The sequence below is a fragment of the Aythya fuligula genome, chromosome W (genome assembly GCF_009819795.1).
Source record: "Aythya fuligula isolate bAytFul2 chromosome W, bAytFul2.pri, whole genome shotgun sequence".
Lineage (NCBI taxonomy): Eukaryota > Metazoa > Chordata > Aves > Anseriformes > Anatidae > Aythya > Aythya fuligula.
Window position 1 is genome coordinate 15,095,670 of NC_045594.1, and position 21,904 is coordinate 15,117,573.

At 42.7% G+C, this 21,904-nt stretch overlaps 1 protein-coding gene across 2 annotated transcripts in view; it reads right to left on the reverse strand.

The window, feature by feature from the left end:
* Positions 1 to 3,011: 3,011 nt before the first annotated feature.
* Positions 3,012 to 21,904, reverse strand: part of LOC116501389 (guanine nucleotide-binding protein G(q) subunit alpha-like) — a 136,927-nt gene continuing 118,034 nt past the window's right edge. For both annotated transcript variants that reach the window (XM_032206914.1, XM_032206913.1), the window contains 2 exons: positions 13,082 to 13,235; positions 3,012 to 4,068 (listed from right to left, as the gene is read on the reverse strand). In XM_032206914.1, coding sequence (XP_032062805.1) covers positions 3,878 to 4,068; positions 13,082 to 13,235 — 345 coding nt within the window. In that variant the 3' untranslated portion in view covers positions 3,012 to 3,877. The remainder of the gene's footprint in view (positions 4,069 to 13,081; positions 13,236 to 21,904) is intronic.

The window sequence follows — 21,904 nt, forward strand, 5'->3', positions numbered from 1 at the left end:
AACAACATGCCATTTTAATTTTCTAAGTTGAGACATTATCTCCAAAACATATTTACTTTATTGGTTTCTTAACTAGAGGTAGGTCATTTGTAGGTCTTGTTAATATATTGTGCGCACTTCATTAGTTTTTTAATAGACTAGTATGCAGTAACCATGAACAGCACTCCAGGAACAGCAGCACATAAAATAATTTGGATAAATTTTATTTTTTTTTCATGTTGGTTTCATGTTTTCTCTTGTTATTTCATTGTTTTGTGAAGAAACTAGGCAAGGGACGTTAGTTTGAGAAATCTGAAAATCTTTTGCATTTTATAACCAAAGGCTGGGAGTCTAGCAATGTCTTCATATGCAGCCTGTTTCCTCCCATTTCAAGTTTTTGCAAATCATGCAGTCAGTTCTGACTGATAGCCAGCATTAAGTCTCTTCTCAACTTTCAAACTTAAAAAAGTGTTTCACAATCATGTGGCAGTATAATTGAAAATGACATTTCATATACTTTGACAATCAAAAGAGTCTAAATGATAAGAAGTAAACTGCCCTTATAGCTGCATCATCCTATATATGTCATTACAGTGCCAGTTACTTAGTGAAAAAGCAAGTTTAAGGATTTGTAAAACACATATTACAGCTTTCTTGTGCTAACAAACACCTAAGATACTCAGGTTCCCAAAATGTTTTCCTTCCCTCCTACCCCATTTAAGACATTCAATGAAATCACATATCACATAAAGTAAAAGGGTTTGTGTCTTGTGTTTGCTTTCAGTTTCATGTTATTGGCACAAACTTCTGGACTCAAGCGCTATAACCCATACTGGAAACCACCAATTAAAACAACAACAGAATATATTGCAAGTGGGAACAGCTATGGCATTTAAAAAGGAAATGTTTTTGCAAAAACTGTTACACTGCAGTGCTGTTAGGTGATTCATATAAAGCTTGCATTAGCATGCTGAATATATATTTTTTTCAGAATATGCTCAAATGATCTAATCATTGCCACAGGTTTGCTCACTTAAAATATACCACAAGTAGCCCGGTGGCACAACCTCTTGAATTTTGCAATTACAATATAAGTATAATGCATGAGAAAACTTTTGTTTATTTTTTATACAAAACATAAAACCCCATCCCCTTCCCCAATACCCCATAACAAAACAAACAAAAAACTACCAAACCTTCATAAGACACCACTTGCTTTTTTTTTTTCTTTTTTTTCTTTTTTTTTTTCTTTTTCCTACAGTTCTATTTAAATCACTAAATCCAAGGTGGCCAATATATTCCCAAGTTAAAAGAAGGGATATTATCATGCACTCCATAGTTAACAGTAGACACAGAAGCTTTATATTTTTAAGCAAGATCAGGACCAATTTTATAATGCCATATATAACAACATTAACTACTCTGATCACCTATTTAGAATGTCAGTGTCACTTTTTATAACATACAACTACCTGCTTTAGCTTTCTTAAATAAAATTTTTAACTCCTTAAAATTGTTAACGCTAATGAGTTTTTTGTTGCTAGATCCAAGTTTTCTGTAATTTCTGAAATAATGTTTAATTGATCTGATGTTCTGTATTTTTTCATGATTATTTTTAGGGAAATAGCATATGCCCATTAGTACTTATGTTCACTGGTTTGAAATGTATCTAAATTAACTTTTCTAATAAAGGCCATTAGAAAAGTAAAATTAATCAAAGTTGACTCTGCCAAATACAAATTCATATTTAAGAGCTTATTTTCCAATCCTAGATATAATGGCATATGTTCTTCCAACAAAACTGGTTTCTACATTTGTATAAAGCCCTCACAAGATTTAAGCATTGTTTTGAATGTCAATGTCCTTTGCATGTATACAATTTATTTCTACTTGGGAATGTACAAATAATTTTTTACAGTACGATGCCAGTACCATTCTGTACTATATATATATATATTTAAATAAAAACAAGTCCCTAGTCAGAAATAAACTGACAAAATTTACATTATTTTCTCTTAAAAAGTAAATAAAATAGCATTATTTAAAATGTGAATTAGCTATGACATACAGTACAATTACATAGATACATATCAACACAGCACATTCAATTTGCCAAAAATTAATAATTACAAAGATAATATGGATGCTGCCATATATATATATATATATGTACAACCAGATTTTAATTATAAGATGTTTTATAAGGGAGAAAGAAGTATCAGCTGTTCTTATTGTTGTTTTGGAGCTGGGAGGGTTAAGGATGAAAAACAATTCATTAGTCTTTATTGTTAACTTTGTTACTCAACTAATAAGCCATTCTTTTTTCCACTTCCCCTACACTGCTGAGAGGCAGCAATTTCTGTGTTAAGTGCACTCTAGTGCTACTTGGCATTGCAGACAATCCAATTACATATCTGAGTCCTCTGTAGCTTGCCAGCAATAATGCACCTGGTCAAAAAACACCTTCTTTCAACTTAAGCTGTAGAATAAAGACTCATCAATGAGTGCTGCATTTTTGTTGTTAAAAAATGGCACGTTTAAATTTCTAGAGTGATTTTCTCAATGTTTCATTTATATTCATAGCTCTTTCTAAAGAATATCAAGGCTTTTATATTAAGCCTATCAAATGTCTGTGATTCAGTGAACAAGCAACCAGTGAACAAGCATTTCATGTTGTAAAACTAAAGATGCCTTACAGAACACGTTGTATGCAGTCTCATGTCAACTCTGACATAAGGAGTTAAACTGTTTTTTATACACATGTATCTATTATCATATTCATTCACACTGTTGTTTTTGGCAATAGAAAATGGAACACTTTCTAAAATGGGATTGTAGGAACTGAAACTGTTTGTTTATCATTTGGCAGTTGACTCAATCAGGTCAGTTCCCAATCCATCACTTTGGTATTTCATTCAATATCTTATATTTCAAAATATCAGTTTTATAAAAAGACAGATTTGGCAAGATTAATTTTATATATATATATATAAAAAAATCTAATGTGGAAAAACAAATTTAAAAAAGCTCTAACTTAAGAAAAAAACCCACACAACTGAAAAAAACACAACCCACACTGTTTCAGTCTGTAGCTACTGGGAAAAATGTAGTGTTCGTGACATTTCTGTTTGACATCTGTGAATAAAGAAAAGAGAAAAAAATGGCACATGTCAATTAAAAAGATTCTGTGATATTCCATGTACATCCTAGGTTTGTGTTAGGTATTTCATTACTGTCTTCTGTGAATCTTTCTGAACTGTGAAAGCATTGTTAAATTTTACATCCATACACATCTGTATTTCTATTTTGCAGTCCCAATATTCTAGCCTCAGAAGTAAAGACAGAATGAAAACACCCATGTCAAGAATTTAAAAATCATACTACCAATACTTTTGATCCTTCATTTTGTAAAATTAGAATAACTGATATTTTAAATATTGATGATAACATTTTTCCTGACCAAATCACTCAATAGAAAATATTTTACCAAGAAATGCAACTGGGAAAAAAGGCCATTATACCTTTAGAAACATAAAGCGGGAAGGGAAGGAAGGAGAGAGAAACGGTCAGGGAAAGAGGAAACCAGATTGACTGCTTCAGTATCAAAAAAAACCTTATCCTTTGTGCGAGTATGACTGAGAATTTAAAACGCATTGAGTCATGAGGCTTTGCCTAAAAGATAAGGAAATGTGCTGTGAATGTAGTTCAGCATCTTTTGTTTTTTCTCCATATAGTTTAAACAAAAACATAATATTAACTACAAACTCTGTGGATATTCAGAGTGAATATAACTTCAGCAATAAATTAGTATTATGCAAATTGTTTTCACAGATAATACAGTCCCTCTTCTGTATCTTCAGTCACGTAAAGGTGATTTTGCAGGGCCTCCCTGGCACAGTTAAACCAGGTTGTACTCCTTCAGGTTTAACTGTAGGATAGTATCCTTGACAGCAGCAAAGACGAAGCGTATATTCTCTGTGTCTGTAGCACATGTGAAGTGGGAGTAGATAATTTTGTCACTGTCTGGATTCAGGTCTACAAACATCTTCAAGATGAACTCTCGTGCTGCTTGTGCATCCCGTTGCGGTCCTAAAAATTAAGAAAAGAAAGTCAGTTTTCTTACAGTCAGTTCAAAATTGGAGCTTCTTTAAGAAGGAACCTTAGGAGCAGAAAACAGAAGAAAGATTCAGTCTGTGATCCTCACATAAGAGAAGGGAACATTTTTACTAATAAATACTATTATATAGTATTTTTTTTTTCCAGTAGGAACCATTAAAAATAAAAATGGAATGAAATTCCAGAAGTTGATCATGCAAGAGCTGGTTTTTTTTCCTGCTTACTATCCTTTCTTCCATAAAATAATTTTTAAAATGGAGAGATGAATTGGATGATCTCACACAAAATGAACAACAGAAATATTAGTTACATTATACTAATAAATCATTATAAAATTAATAGAATTGTTCAATTTTCATTCTATACCTACTGTATTTAAACTGTATTTTTAAAAAGCATAAACAAGTTATATCCTAACACTCCAATAGAATTTCATTTAATTAGTGATAAAAAACATATGCTCTCTAGTTGAAGCTGGTCAACTGCAAAATGTTACTGTTCTAACAAATCAGTTATCTAAATTGCATAAGATAATGATCTTATTAAATCTATATTAAGGCTGTAATTCTCAGAAGAACACAAAGTCTGTGTAACCAAACTACATGTTCTACTTTACACAAGAGTCAATCTAGAAAAGTGAAGATTAACCTGCTGGACGTCATCTAGGGCATCTGTCACATGAAATAAACTCAAAAGGACAAGAATATTTTCAATTCTCTTCTAAATAGTTCTTTTCTGTACTACTTGCAGATGACACCAAGCAAAGTGGTGCAGTTGACATGCTGGAGGGAAGGGATGCCATCCAGAGGGACCTTGACAGGCTTGAGAGGTGGGCCTGTGTGAACCTCATGAATTTTAACGAGGCCAAGTGCAAGGTCCTGCACCTGGGTTGGGGCAATCCTTAGGCTGGGCAATGAGTGGATTGAGAGCAGCCCTGAGGAGAAGGACATGGGGTTTACTGGTGGATGAAAAACTGAACGTGTGCTTACAGACCAGAAAGCCAATCATATCCTGGTCTGCATCAAAAGAAGTGTGAGGTGATTCTCCCCCTCTACTCTGCTCTCATAAGACTCTACCTGGAGTACTGTTTCCAGCTCTGGGGCCCCCAGCATAACAAAGGCATGCACCTGTTAGAGCAGGTCAAGGAAAGCCACAGAGATGATCGGGGGCTAGGGCACCTCCCCTATGAAGATAGGCTGAGGAAGAGAATCCTGGAGAAGAGGAGGCTCCAGGGAAACCTTATAGCGAAACCCAATACTTCAAGGGGGCCTACATGAAAGATGGGGAGAGACTCTTTATCAGGGAGTGTGCTGATAAGACAAGGGGTCATGGTTTTAAACTAAATAGGGTATGTTTAGATTAGTTATTAGGAAGAAATTCTTCATGATGAGGGTGACGAGGCACTGGAAGTTACCCAGAGAAGTTGTGGATGCCCCATTTCTGGAAGTGTTTAAGGCCAGGCTTGATGGGGCTTTGAGCAACCTGGTCCTGTGGAAAGTATCGCTGCCCATGGCAGGGGGGTTGGAACTAGATGATCTTTAAGGTCCATTCCAACCCAAACCATTCTATGACTGGGTTGGTAGGAAGACTGGACACTCTTTAAGAAGGTAATCTTAAAGGCACAGGAGCAGGCCATTGAAATGTGCCGAAAGATGAGCTGGTAGGGGAGAAGACTGGCCTGGGTGAAGAGATATCTTTGTCTGGAGCTCAGGAAAGAACTCAGGAGAATTTATGACCTTTGGAAGAAGGGGCAGGCTACTCAGGAGGACTACAGAAGTGTTGTGGGGCTACTCAGGGAGAAAATTAGAAAACCCAAAGCTCAACTGGAAATTAATCCGTCTGCTGCCATCAAAGACAATAAAAAATACTTCTATAAATACATTAGTAACAAAAGGAGGACTAAGGAGAATCTCCATCCTTTATTGGCTGTGGGGGGAAACAGAGAGACAAGGGATGAGGAAAAGGCTGAGGTGCTTAATGCCTTCTTTGCCTCTGCCTTAGTAAGACCAATTATTCTTCGGGTACCCAGCCCACTGAGCTGGAAGACAGAGACGGGGAGAAGAATGAAGCCCTTATAATCCAGGGGGAAATGGTTAGTGACCTACTACACCACTTAGACACACACAGATCTATGGGGTACATCAAAGGGTGCTGAAGGAGCTAGCCAAAGTGCTCAACAAGCCACTCTCAATAATTTATCAGCAGTCCTGGCTGTCCAGGGAGGTCCCAGTTGAATGGAGGTTGGTGAATGCGACGCCCATCTACAAGAAGGGCAGGAAGGAGGATCTGGGGAATTACAGGCCTGTCAGTCTGACTTCGGTGCCAGGGAAGGTCATGGAGCAGATCATCTTGAATGCCATCTACTGGCACACACAGCATAACCAGGTGATCAGACTCAATCAGCATGCTTTTATGAAATGCAAATCCTGCTTGACTAACCGATGCACAGCCTATCCCCGAGCAGCTGGTTCCCCCACCCCTGCCACCCCCTCATATTAATTGTTCAGCATGACGTCAGATGGCATGGAATACCCCTTTGGCCAGTTTGGGTCAGCTGTCCTGGGTCTGTCCCCTCCCAGCTCCTGATGCACACCCAGCCTGCCTGTTTGCAGGACAGTGTGAGAAGCTGAAAAGTCCTCGGCTTAGTGTAAGCGCTGCTCTGCAACAATTAAAACATCAGTTTGTTATCAACATTATTCTCATCCTAAATCCCAAACATGGCACCCTACCAGCTACTAGGGGGAAAATTACTTTTATCCTAGCTGAAACTAGGAAAATATCTACCCCTTATTCCAAACCATTTATGTCATGCTCAGGTTACACACTTTCCAATACATTCTAATTAATCACCACCTTCATAGATGTATATAAAATGTCCACTAAATTTAGTCTGTGACTGACTTTGAGCTCCATCTGTCCCAGCAGTATTTCAGGGCAGAAGAGATGGTGTGTGATGTTGGATCGTCACACGTTGAAGCCTGTTCTCATTCCATCATACCTCTGTGCTTGTCCAGTTCTATTAACATTCATTCATTGTTGTTTGCCGGACAGTTACTGTGATACCATTAATGGGACATTATCATATAGCAATCACAATGGTGATGACATACAGTATTATATAATAATTAACACGATGCAATTCAACTCATGAGCTATTCTCACTCAGTATTAAACCCCCTTGAGGTACACACCGGACCTCCCCATCCTTTTGCATTACCCACCAAGTGCACCCAGGTCCTGAGCAAAAGCAATCCCACGAATGGGATGCCTTTTCCTGAGGCAGGAATAGCCCAGACTGTCTTCCCCAGCATGTTTCTTACATGCACTACAGGGACTTTGTCCCCTTCTACAGGATGTACCAGGTTTGACTGCGGAGGTCCAGTTCGGCTGGCAGATCCCCTAGTGTTGACTAACCAGGTGGCCTTTGCCAAATGTGTATCCCAGTGTTTGAATGTCCCAGCACCCATTGCCTTCAGTGTAGTCCTTAACAATTCATTATATCGTTCAACTTTCCCGGAGGCTGGTGCATGATAGGGGATATGATATACCCACTCAAAATCATGCTTTTCGGCCCAAGTGTCTATGAGGTTGTTTCGGAAGTGAGTCCCATTGTCTGACAGTGATTTTAGGGGGGGCATGTTGCCATAGGACTTGCTTTTCAAGGCCCAAGATAGTGTTCTGGGCAGTGGCATGGGGCACAGGATGTTTCCAGCCAACTGATGCTTTCCCGCAATACAACAGGACCCATCAGAATCCTGGAACAGGGCACATTGCTTCTCATTTTCTGGTAGCTTGTTATACATTGCGGCTTCTTCAGCACAGGCCACCTCCTCCTCTGGCGATATCCCCAAATATTTGCCTTCTGGCCAGTCCACAACTACTTCCAGGATTCCTGGGTGACTAGAGTTTCTATTTGAGCCCGCTGAGTAATCAGTGCAACCCACTTGCTCCATGTAGCATCAGTTGCATGGTGTGTAAAGGGGGTCCTTCGTTTTAACACCCAGCCCAGTACCAGCAGTTGGGGTGCCAGGAAGAGCTGTGCTTCAGTTCCAACCACTTCCAAAGCAGATCAAACTACTTCATATGCTGCCAATATCTCCTTTTCAGTTGGAGTATAGCGGGCCTCAGATCCTCTGTATCCCCGACTCCAAAACCCCAGAGGTCGACCTCGAGTTTCCCCAGGTTCTTTCTGCCAGAGGTTCCAGGTGGGGCCATTCTCCCCAGCTGCAGTGTAGAGCACATTCTTTACATCTGGTCCTGTTCGGACTGGCCCAAGGGCTACTGCATGAACTGTCTCCTGTTTAATTTGTTCAAAGGCTTGTCATTGCTCAGGGCCCCATTCAAAATCATTCTTCTTATGGGTTACTTGGTAGAGAGGGTTTACAATCAGACTGTAATTTGGGATGTGCATTCTCCAAAACCCCACGACACCTAGGAAAGTCTGTGCTTCTTTTTTGCTAGTTGGTGGAGACATAGCTGTTATTTTGTTGATCACATCCATTGGAATTTGACGACGTCCATCTTGCCATTTTATTTCTAAAAACTGGATCTCTCGTGCAGGTCCTTTGACTTTATTTTGTTTTATGGCAAAACCGTCCTTCAGAAGGATTTGGACTATTTTCTTCCCTTTCTCGAAAACTTCCTCTGCTGTGTCACCCCACACAATAATGTCATCGATGTACTGCAGGTGTTCAGGAGCTTCCCCCTGTTCCAGCGCAGACTGGATCAGTCCATGGCAAATGGTAGGGCTGTGTTTCCACTCCTGGGGTAGTTGATTCCAAGTATATTGGACACCCCTCCAAGTGAAAACAAACTGTGGCCTGCACTCTGCTGCTAAAGGGACGGAGAAAAATGCATTAGCCATATAAATTGTGGCATACCATTTGGCTGCCTTTGATTCCAGTATGTATTGGAGTTCCAGCATGTCTGGCACTGCAGCGTTCAGCAGTGGTGTGACCTCATTCAGGCCCCGATAGTCTACTGTTAGCTTTCACTCACCATGAGACTTTCCCACTGGCCATATGGGACTATTAAAAAGTGAATGAGATTTGCTGATCACTCCTTGGCTTTCCAGTAGATGAATTAGCTTATGGATGGGAATCAGGGAGTCTTGGTTGGTGCGATATTGCTGCCCGTGCACTGTTGTGTTAGCGATTGGCACCTGCTGTTCTTCAACCCTCAGCAACTCTACAACAGAGGGGTCCTCCAAGAGACCAGGCAAGGTAGACAAGGAAGACAACTGTTTAATGTCCTCCATCTCCAAGGCTGCTACGCCAAAGGCCCACCGGTACCCTTTTGGGTGCTTGAAGTATCCTCTTCTGAGTCTATGCCAAGGATGCACGGAGCCTCCACGGCAGTCCCAGTAGGGTGCTTTTGCCACTCATTCCCAGTTAGACTCACTTCAGCCTCCAATACTCCAATACAGTTAACTGCTGGGATCCCCCTGTCACCCCATAAATACATAAATATGGCCCTTTATAGCTTGATGGCATTACAGTACACTGTGCGCCTGTGTCTACTAAAGCCTTATACTTTTGTGGGTCTGACGTGCCAGGCCACTGAATCCACACAGTCCAATAAACACGACTGTCCTGTTCCTTCCCCTGGCTGGAGTCAGGGCCCCTCTAATCCTGGTCATAATATTCATTACTGTGTCTTGGGGACTTCCTGCTGGATATTGGAACATCAATTTTCTCAAAGATTCACCCTTTTACAGTTGTTTTTCCTTGCAACTCAACAATTAAAACATCAGTGTGATATCAGCATTATGTTCATCCTAAATCCCAAACACAGAACCCTACCAGACTAGAATTCTACTTTACCTTACCCTACTTTACTAGAAGTAAAATTAACTCTATCCTAGCTGAAACCAGGACAGCAACAAGTTTGATTCCCTCTAAATTGATCAAAGAATAAAAAGTTATACTATGTACTATACATACCTGCTAATATGGTAACAGGAAGTTTGTCTAATCTTCTGAGAAAGATCTCAATAATTTTCTTCAACAAGATCGACATGATAAGGAATCTGAGTTTGACTACGAGTCAATCACTTTATCTAATATAGTGCAGAATCATTCCTTTGTTATCTATGATTCAAGGAAAAACCATCATGGCATCATTCCTCTGTTATCTACAGAGTGTGGTGAAGCCTGACACTGCCTCATTCCCCTGTTATTTATACATTACAGGCACAGAACAAGCAGGCCTCTCCCTGAATATATGTATCCAAAGCCCCTGTGACATGACTAATTGAGAAAGGTGCAATTATTTTCTAAGGGGGTGTGTGTGTGTTGAACAAGTTGAATCATAGTCAAAGTGAAAAAAGAAATGAATCCTGGAAAATTGCTGACTAAAAGTCAATCATCTAGCAATCCTATAGTGATCCCAAGCAAGCTCTCCAGGGACCGCAGCAGGCCATGACCCTTGATCTCCCACCAATTCGGGATGCCTCTCAGGGTACCCCTGAGGTGAGATGTCTCTCAGGACTGACTCCTCAAGGATAAAAGCTCATCTGTGGACAAATGTTGATGAGGGAGAAGTGTGAGTGATTCACTAAAAGGGGGGAATCTTGAAAGCGTGAGACTGAGTTTAGAACCCCCCCCCCCCCACCGCAGTAAATCTTGGGCAAAACTTGCCATTCTTGAATCTTTAACTATGTTGCTGTTTCAACTGTAGCAAATTCTGTTGAAATCATTGTGTTAAATTGGCTGATGCTTAAATGCTGATTAAGTGCTGTAAAGAATCATACAATCTATTCTTGTGATTTACCAGAAAAGTATAAAATAAATCCTAAATTACTACTACATTAAAGTTTTGTAAAATCTGTTCTGTGACCTCAAGGCATCTGATGCTGTCTCCTACAGCCTTCTCTTGGATGCTCATGTCTTCAAAGTATGTACTGTCTGCCGGGTAAAAAAACTGCCTGGATAGTCGGGCCAAAAAGGTCATTGTGAATGGAGTTAAATCTAGTTGGTGGCTGGTCACCAGTGGTGTTTCCCAAGGCTCAGTATTGAGGCCAGTTGCATTTAACATTTTTGTTAAAGATCTGGATGAGGGGATCAAGTGCATCCTCGGTAAGTTTGCAGATGACAAGAAGTTGGGCAAGTGTGTTGATCTGCTTGAAGGTAGCAAGGCTCTGCAGAGGGATCTGGAAAGGCTAGATCAATGGGCCAAGTCCAATTGCATGACATTCAACAAGGGTAAGGGCCGGGTCCTGCACTAGGATATAACATATTGTCATAACAATCCCATGCAGTAGTATGACTTGGGGAAGAGTGGCTGGAAATTTGCCCAGCAGAAAAGGACCTGGGGGTGTCGGTCGACAGCCAACTGAACATGAGCTAACAGCATGCCCAGGTAGCCAAGAAGGCCATCCTGGCCTGTATCAGAAATAGTGTGGCCAGCAGGGCTAGGGAAGTGATTGTCCCTCTGTACTCGGCACTGGTGAGACCACACCTCCAGTACTGTGTTCACTTTTGGACCCCACACTACAAGAAGGATATTGATTTGCTGGAACTTGCATTTAGAGAAGAGCAACAAATCTGGTGAAGGGTCTGGAGAACAAGTCTTAAGAAGGAGCGTCTGAGGGAACTGGGGTTGTTTAGTCTTGAGAAGAGGGGACTGAGGGGAGACCTCATTATTCTCTACAACTACCTGAAAGGAGGTTTCAGCAAGGTGGGTATTGGTGACAAGAGATAGGATGCATTAGGGGATGTTTAGATAGGATGTCAGGAAGATTTTTTTTAATGGAAAGGGTGGTTAGGCATTGGAATGGGCTACCCAGGGAAGTGTTGGAGTCACCATCCCTGAAGGTATTTAAGAGATGTGTGGATGTGGTGCTTAGGGACATGGTTTAGTGGTGGAGTTGGTAGTGTTAGGTGATGGTTGCACTTGATGATCTTTAGGGTCTTTTCCAACCTAAATGATTCTATTATTCTATTCTATGATCAAACAAAACTTAGAGTGACTCATAAATAAGTATTGGCTGATCCTCCAGGCTGTTTACTGTGAACACATCCTTTCCTCTCAAACAGGAAAAATACCTGCAACTTTTTCCTATTATCACTTTTTAGTTTTAAAAATGAGAAATTTAATCTTTTCTTTTTTTTTTGTAGCTTTCAAATCTGCTGTTCACTCTCTGGTGAGACAAAAGAGATTTTATTATATGAATTTGATTTTTCCCCTGTTACTAAAGACTCCACTCAGTTCATAGAATCGTAGAATACCCTGAGTTGGAAGGGATCCAGAAGGATCATTGAGACCAACTCCTAAAAATTATCTTAAAATACCTTACTTTTTACCTGAGGAGAACTTTATAAAAGTACAATTTCCTTAGGAACAGCTATGTTTCACGTAATGTTTTCTGAGACAAGCACATTACATTTTACATAAGTAAAATAAAGAAAACAAGAAAGAAATGGTATAATGAAAGGGTGGGAGGAGTGATACTGGTTTCTCTGACATCCCCAGAGAATTTATGACACTTCTATTCAAATATACAGGATTAAACAAACAAACAAAAATCCTCAAAAAAGACTATGAGTAAAAATGAGATGTGTTTTTATTTATTTTTAACTTTATACTTCACTTCAAGCATTTACCTCAACTTAGGAACAAGAACAGAATAAGGTTCATTGGTAATATGCTGTTACTCATCTAGAAGCAATAATTTCACATGAAAGGTACTGCCATCCTATCCACAGTTAATGGAGTTATGAAATGAAATCCTAGAAATCTAGAAAATACCACAAGATTTCAGTGACTTTAAAAATTTCAATTATTAAAAATTGTTATTTTTAATCATTTTTCCTTTTCATATAATTAAAAAGAAAACATGACCAGCAAGCCACTCAACTACAAACTAACCATTTGGTGTACTAAGTACAGTATGTAATGAAGAACATGGATGTAATGAAGAATTGGGGGATAATTTGTCATTACTGGAGTGTTAATGGAGCATGAGCTCTGGTGGAAATATACTTACCATCATACTCTGGGAAATAATCAACTAGATGGGAGTACAAAATTTTCTCCTCTAAGAGATCTTTTTTATTTAAGAACAGAATAACTGAAGAATTCTGGAACCATGGATATGTAATAATTGTTCTAAAGAGTGCTTTGCTTTCTTCCATTCGATTCTAGAATAAACAAACAAACAAACAAAACAAAAACAAAACAAAACAAAACAGATGAATTTATTTGGTTGTGATTTTTTTAAAAATTAAATCAATACATGCAATTCCATTTTATTTACTAAACAGAACCATTTCATGTTTTGAATCTTGTAGTATCTAACTGACTCAATTACAGTTTATATGTAAGCTGTTAAATATATAGGCAGCTTCCTTTTGCAATCTCAATAACAGAAGCATAATAAGCATAATTATTCCTTAAAACACAGGTCATGAACATGATAGCTGTAACAGGTAATGTTGTAAAGACTGACTATGCACAGTTATGCTCAGCCAACAAACTTGTGGGTATTGAAATACATGTGGTTCAAGACAGAGGCAAGCATTAAAAAAAAAAGACATAATAACAAATTCAAGTTTTAAGAAACTTATTTATTTTTATGCCTTTCCTGAACTTTAAGTGCAAGTAATCCTTATTTTTTTGAAAGAGATTGTCCTGGTTTCAGTTAGAACAGAATTAATTTTCTTCCTAGTAGCTGGTGGAATGCTGTGTTTTGGCTTAGGATGAGAAGAGTGCTGATAACACCCTGATGTTTTAATTGTTGCAGAGCAGTGCTTATACCAAGCCAAGGACATCTCAGCCTTTCGCTCTGCCCTGCCAACAGGCAGGCTGGGGGTGCAGTAAGAGCTGGGAGGGGACAGACCCAGGACAGGTGACCCAAACTAGCCAAAGGGGTATTCCATACCATCTGACGTCATGCTAAACAATATATAGGGGTGGCTAGCCGGGGGGAGGGGGCCGGACTGCTCGGGGTTAGGCTGGGCATCGGTCAGCGGGTGGTGAGCAATTGCATTGTACATCACTTGTTTGTACATATTATTATTACTTTCCTATTATCACCATTGTATTATTATTATTATTATTGTTATTATTATTTTTGTTATGATTATTTTCCTGTCTTATTAAACTGTCTTTATCTCAACTCACGGGCTTCACTTTCCATTTCTCTCCCCCATCCCAGAGAGGGAGGGGGGAGGGTGAGCGAACGGCTGCGTGGTGTTTAGCTGCCGGCCGGGTTAAACCACGACAGTCTTTTTGGCGCCCAACGTGGGGCTCGAAAGGTTGAGATAACGGCAGATCTGACCAGAGTGTGTTAAACTAAAATTGGTGTAAGTATTAGACCTGCTTAATAGTCACTTGTCATAATGCTGATTGCTTTAATCTCAACTCTGCTGCGCCTGTTTTCCAAATTGAGTATTATAGTACATTATTTTCCGTATTTACTCTCTGTCATGTTGTTTATCCTCTCCGGGCCCTGGTTTCAGATCATTATGGTACTGAGTATTGTAGCAATGGCTTATGAGACGATGAGATATCTGGTCATGACTCTAACTTGGTATTTGTACTCAGTAACATCATCGACTCTGTATTTTGGAAACTGTATCTTGGAAACTATTAGCAATTATACCTATTGTTTTTTTCCATTAGGGAGTCAGTCTGTGGAGGGGAAAGGGGAAGATATTTTTTCTTACTTGATTACTCTCCCTTTCTCCTTCACCACCCTCTTATCCTCCGAGCTTGCTACAATAGCTCTCCAAGATATTGAATATCCTTGGGATACTCAGACCAGCATAGTCTTGTTGTTCTGCCTCCTGAATGCGCTTCAGATTCTGCTTAAAGTTAAACAACTACTTAGGAAGCTCATCCGGAGATATGCCCGGAGGCAGTATAGTTGTGGGTGGCAGGGAGTATGGGAGGATATGGGCAGGCATCTAGAGCAGTTGGCACCCCCAGTGTTTTGGAAATTCACCCCTGACCAACTGCAAAATCCTCAAAAACTGGCAGAACGCTTGAGAAAAAGGTGTCATGATTCTGGCAGTTCCAAAGTAACACAAATCATTGTAACATGCTGGGGCCTGGCTCATGCCTATCGAGCTGCCATTGATACTGCTATCAACTTAGTGACAGACCCTGCGGCCACTCCAAGCCCGGTGACAGATCCAACGGCCACTGTGACCCCTACGGTGGACTCTGCAGACGCTCCAGTTCCAGCTCCTGCAGCCGCTCCAGTCCCAGCTCCTGCAGCTGCTCCAGTTCCAGCTCCTGCAGCCACTCCATTCCCAGCTCCTGCAGCTGCTCCAGCTCTAGCTCCTGCAACTGCTCTAGCTCCGGTTCCTGCAGCTGCTCCAGTTCCAGCTCCTGCAACTGCTCCAGCTCCGGTTCCTGCAGCCGCTCCAGTTCCAGCTCCTGCAACTGCTCCTACTCCAGTTCCTGCAGCCGCTCCAGCTCCGGCTCCTGCAGCTGCTCCAGCTCCTGCAGCCGCTCCAGCTCCTGTGGCTGGGTCAGAGAAAAGAGCTGTAGCAGTGCAAGTTGACCCTGCAGAGGGTATTCCAACCTGTGTGGCAGACCCTGTAACAAGGTCAGAGAAACGAGCTGTAGCAGTGCAAGTTGACCCTGCAGAGGGTATTCCAACCTCTGTGGCAGACCCTGTAACAAGGTCAGAGAAACGAGCAGTAGCAGTGCAAGCTGCCCCTGTAGAGAAGGTGAAAAAATGGTATAGAGATTCAGGTCGTTTAGAACGCAGAGAGTCTTCTGCCAAATCTAGGTATAGAGACAACGGAGACGACGACGACGCTGGGCCATCAAGGATTCAGGAGGAGGAAGATGAGGATGCTGAAAAATCAACAGTAACTACCCAAAGCCTAAACGAGCGTGAGTTACGAGATGTGCGAAAAGATTTTGGTCGCTGTATAGGTGAGCAGCTTGTCACCTGGCTGCTCCGATGCTGGGACACTGGAGCCAATTGTGTGGAATTAGACGGCAGGGAAGCCAAGCGACTGGGATCCCTTGCTAGAGACGCAGGCATTGACAAAGCAATTGCAGATGGAGCACAATCTCACAGCCTCTGGAGGCGTCTCCTCTCAGCTGTGAGGGAAAGGTATCCCTTCAAGGAAGAACTTTTATGTCTACCAGGCAAGTGGACCACTATGGAGAAGGGAATCCAGTACCTGAGGGAATTAGCCGTACGGGAAGTGATTTATGAGGATCCAGACCTCAGACAAACATCCAAAGATCCAGATGAAGTCAGGTGTACACGACCCATGTGGCGGAAGTTTGTACGGAGTGCACCATCATCATATGCCAGCTCATTGGCAATAATGGCCTGGAAAGAGGATGAGGAACCCACAGTGGATGAAGCGGCTAAACAACTCCGGCAGTACGAAGAAAGTCTCTCCTCTTCCTTACAGGCCTGCGTCTCAGCTGTGGAGAAACTTTCTGAAAAGGTTCACCAACTTGAAGAGAGATTATTCTCCTCCGCACCTGTACAATGCAGTGTCTCAGCTATCAGGGGTAGGCGTTCATCCACACAAGGAAGACGATATGGTGGGTACTCACCCCGTGCCACTCTGTGGTTTTACTTACGAGACCATGGAGAGGACATGAGAAAATGGGATGGAAAATCTACCGCGACCCTAGAGGCACGGGTACGTGAGTTGCAAAAGAAAACAATCAGGAAAAAGGGATTCTCTGAAAAGCTTGCTGCTCCAACTTCCAGCGGGCAGTCCTTCAAACACAGAAACGAAGAAGATTCTGACCAGGATTAGGGGGGCCCTGCCTCCAGCCAGGGGGAGGAAAGGGACAATCGAGTTTATTGGACTGTGTGGATTCGATGGCCTGGCACGTCAGACGCACAGAAGTATAAGGCTTTAGTAGACACCGGTGCACGATGTACTATAATGCCATCGAGCTATAAAGGACCAGAGCCCATCTGTATTTGTGGAGTGACAGGGGGATCTCAGCAGTTGACTGTATTGGAGTCTGAAGTGAGTCTGACTGGGAATGAGTGGGAAAAGCACCCCATTGTGACTAGCCCGGATGCTCCATGTATCCTTGGCATAGACTATCTTAGAAGAGGATATTTCAAGGACCCAAAAGGGTTCCGGTGGGCTTTTGGTATAGCTGCCTTAGAGAAAGAGGGCATTAAACAATTATCTACCTTGCCTGGTCTCTCAGAGGACCCCTCTGTTGTGGGGTTGCTGAGGGTTGAAGAACAGCAAATGCCAATCGCTACCACAACTGTGCACCGGCGGCAATATCGCACTAACCGAGACTCCCTGATTCCCATCCATAAGCTAATTCGTCAATTGGAGAGCCAAGGAGTGATCAGCAAGACACATTCACCTTTCAATAGTCCCATATGGCCAGTGCGAAAGTCTAATGGCGAGTGGAGACTAACAGTGGACTATCGTGGCCTGAACGAAGTGACGCCACCACTGAGTGCTGCAGTGCCGGACATGCTGGAACTTCAGTACGAACTTGAATCGAAGGCAGCCAAGTGGTACGCCACAATTGATATCGCTAATGCATTTTTCTCCATCCCTCTAGCAGCAGAGTGCAGGCCACAATTTGCCTTCACTTGGAGGGGAGTCCAATATACTTGGAATCGGCTGCCCCAGGGGTGGAAACACAGCCCTACCATTTGCCATGGGCTGATCCAGTCTGCGCTAGAGCAGGGGGAAGCCCCTGAACACCTGCAGTACATCGATGACATTATTGTGTGGGGTGACACAGCAGAGGAAGTTTTCGAGAAAGGGAAGAAAATAGTCCAAATCCTTCTGAAGGACGGTTTTGCCATAAAACAAAATAAAGTCAAAGGACCTGCACGAGAGATCCAGTTTTTAGGAATAAAATGGCAAGATGGACGTCGTCAAATCCCAATGGATGTGATCAACAAAATAACAGCTATGTCTCCACCAACTAGCAAAAAAGAAACAGACTTTCCTAGGTGTTGTGGGGTTTTGGAGAATGCACATCCCAAATTACAGTCTGATTGTAAACCCTCTCTACCAAGTAACCCATAAGAAGAATGAGTTTGAATGGGGCCCTGAACAACGACAAACCTTTGAACAAATCAAGCAGGAAATAGTCCATGCAGTAGCCCTTGGGCCAGTTCGAACAGGGCCAGATGTAAAGAATGTGCTCTACACTGCAGCTGGGGAGAACGGCCCCACCTGGAGCCTCTGGCAGAAAGAACCTGGGGAAACTCAATGTCGGCCCCTGGGGTTTTGGAGTCGGGGATACAGAGGATCTGAGGCCCGCTATACTCCAACTGAAAAGGAGATATTGGCAGCATATGAAGGAGTTCGATCTGCTTCGGAGGTGGTCGGTACTGAAGCGCAGCTCCTCCTAGCACCCCGACTGCCGGTACTAGGCTGGATGTTCAAGGGAAGGGTCTCTTCTACGCATCATGCAACTGATGCTACATGGAGCAAGTGGGTTGCACTGATTACTCAGCGGGCTCGAATAGGAAACCCCAGTCGCCCAGGAATATTGGAAGTGATTATGGACTGGCCAGAAGGCAAATACTTTGGGATATCATCAGAGGAGGAGGTGGGTCGTGCTGAAGAAGCCCCACTGTACAACCAGTTACCAGAGAATGAAAAGAAATATGCCCTGTTCACTGATGGGTCCTGTCGTATTGTGGGGAAGCATCGGAGATGGAAGGCTGCTGTATGGAGTCCTACACAGCGAGTTGCAGAAGCTGCTGAGGGAGAAGGTGATTCGAGTCAGTTTGCAGAAGTGAAAGCCATTCAGCTGGCTTTAGACATTGCTGAATGAGAAAAATGGCCAGTTCTCTATCTCTACACCGATTCATGGATGGTAGCAAATGCCCTGTGGGGATGGTTACAGCAATGGAAGCAAAACAACTGGCAGCACAGGGGCAAACCCATCTGGGCTGCTGCATTGTGGCAAGATACTGCTGCTCGGGTAGAGAACCTGGCTGTGAAAGTACGTCACGTAGATGCTCATGTTCTCAAGAATCGGGCTACTGAAGAACATCAAAACAACCAGCAGGTGGATCAGGCTTCTAAGATTGAAGTAGCTCAGGTGGACCTGGATTGGCAGCATAAAGGTGAATTATTTATAGCCCGATGGGCCCATGACACCTCAGGCCATCAAGGTAGGGATGCAACATACAGATGGGCTCGTGATCGAGGGGTGGACCTGACCATGGACGCTATAGCACAGGTTATTCATGACTGTGAAACATGTGCTGCAATCAAGCAAGCCAAACGGTCAAAGCCTCTTTGGTATGGAGGACGATGGCTGAAATATCAATATGGAGAGGCCTGGCAGATTGATTACATCACACTCCCTCAAACTCGCAATGGCAAGCGCCACGTACTTACAATGGTGGAAGCAACCACCGGATGGCTGGAAACATATCCTGTGCCTCATGCCACCGCCCGGAACACTATCCTGGGCCTTGAAAAGCAAGTCCTATGGCGACATGGTACCCCAGAAAGAATAGAGTCAGACAATGGGACTCATTTCCGAAACAACCTTACAGACACTTGGGCCAAAGAGCATGGTATCGAGTGGGTGTATCACATCCCCTATCATGCACCAGCCTCCGGGAAAGTTGAACGATACAATGGACTGTTAAAGACTACATTGAAAGCAATGGGCGCTGGGACATTCAAAAATTGGGATACGCATTTGGCAAAGGCCACCTGGTTAGTCAATACTAGGGGATCTGCCAACCGAACTGGACCTGCCCAATCAAACCTGTTACATACTGTAGATGGGGATAAAGTTCCTGTAGCGCATGTAAGAAATATGCTGGGTAAAACAGTCTGGGCTACTCCTGCCTCAGGAAAAGGCAAACCTATTCGTGGAATTGTTTTCGCTCAGGGACCTGGATACACTTGGTGGGTGATGCAAAAGAACGGAGAGGTCCGGTGTGTACCTCAAGGAGATTTAATACTGGGTGAGAATAGCCCATGAACTGAATTGTACCATGTTAATTACTATATAATACTGTATGTTATCACTACTATGACTACTATAGGTGACTAATTAGAATGTATGGAAAAGAGTGTAACCTGAGCATGACATAAATGGTATGGAATAAGGGGTGGATAGATGTCCTGGTTTCAGTTAGAACAGAATTAATTTTCTTCCTAGTAGCTGGTGGAATGCTGTGTTTTGGCTTAGGATGAGAAGAGTGCTGATAACACCCCGATGTTTTAATTGTTGCAGAGCAGTGCTTATACCAAGCCAAGGACATCTCAGCCTTTCGCTCTGCCCTGCCAACAGGCAGGCTGGGGGTGCAGTAAGAGCTGGGAGGGAAAAAACCCAGGACAGGTGACCCAAACTAGCCAAAGGGGTATTCCATACCATCTGACGTCATGCTAAACAATATATAGGGGTGGCTAGCCGGGGGGAGGGGGCCGGACTGCTCGGGGTTAGGCTGGGCATCGGTCAGCGGGTGGTGAGCAATTGCACTGTGCATCACTTGTTTGTATATATTATTATTTCTTTCCTATTATCACCATTGTATTATTATTATTATTATTGTTATTATTATTTTTGTTATGATTATTTTCCTGTCTTATTAAACTGTCTTTATCTCAACTCACAGGCTTCACTTTCCATTTCTCTCCCCCATCCCAGAGAGGGAGGGGGGAGGGTGAGCGAACGGCTGCGTGGTGTTTAGCTGCCAGCTGGGTTAAACCACGACAGAGATTATCTTTAAAATAGTTCCAGGTAAATCTGGAATCTATTGGTAACCTGAGAATATTTCCCCAAATCAAAAACTTATGACATAAAATCTTACAAATGATAAATTTCTTCCTAATGTCCTTGGGTTAGCCTTTACATAAATAATTTAATTGCTCCTGAAAAACATTTAGCATTACAGTTGAAATGTAAGTGAAGCATACAGTTCTGTTTCTAAGGGATTTCTCACACTTTAAAATTATGTTTCATTTTCACAGAATCACAGAATTTTCTAGGTTGGAAGAGACCTCAAGATCATCGAGTCCAACCTCTGACCTAACGCTAACAGTCCCCACTAAACCATTTCCCTAAGCTCTACATCTAAACGTCTTTTGAAGACTTCCAGGGATGGTGACTCCACCACTTCCCTGGGCAGCCTGTTCCAGTGCCTCACAACCCTTTCAGTGAAGAAGTTCTTCCTAACATCTAACCTAAAACTCCCCTGGCTCAACTTAAGCCCATTCCCCCTTGTCCTGTCACCAGGCACGTGGGAGAACAGGCCAACCCCCACCTCGCTACAGCCTCCCTTGAGGTACCCATAGAGAGCGATAAGGTCGCCCCTGAGCCTCCTCTTCTCCAGGCTGAACAAGCCCAGCTCCCTCAGCCGCTCCTCGTAGGACTTGTTCTCCAGGCCCCTCACCAGCTTCGTCGCCCTTCTCTGGACCCGCTCAAGCACCTCCATGTCCTTCTTGTAGCGAGGGGCCCAAAACTGAACACAGTACTCGAGGTGCGGCCTCACCAGAGCTGAATACAGGGGGACGATCACCTCCCTAGCCCTGCTGGTCACACTGTTCCTGATACAAGCCAGGATGCCGTTGGCCTTCTTGGCCACCTGAGCACACTGCTGGCTCATATTCAGCCGACTATCCACCATCACTCCCAGGTCCTTCTCTGCCTGGCAGCTCTCCAACCACTCATCTCCCAGCCTGTAGCTCTGCTTGGGGTTATTGCGCCCCAGGTGCAGGACCCGGCACTTGGCCTTGTTGAACTTCATGCAGTTGACCTCAGCCCATCGGTGCAGCCTATCCAGATCCTCCTGCAGAGCTTTCCTACCCTCAAGCAGATCGACACACGCACCTAACTTGGTGTCATCTGCGAACTTACTGAGGGT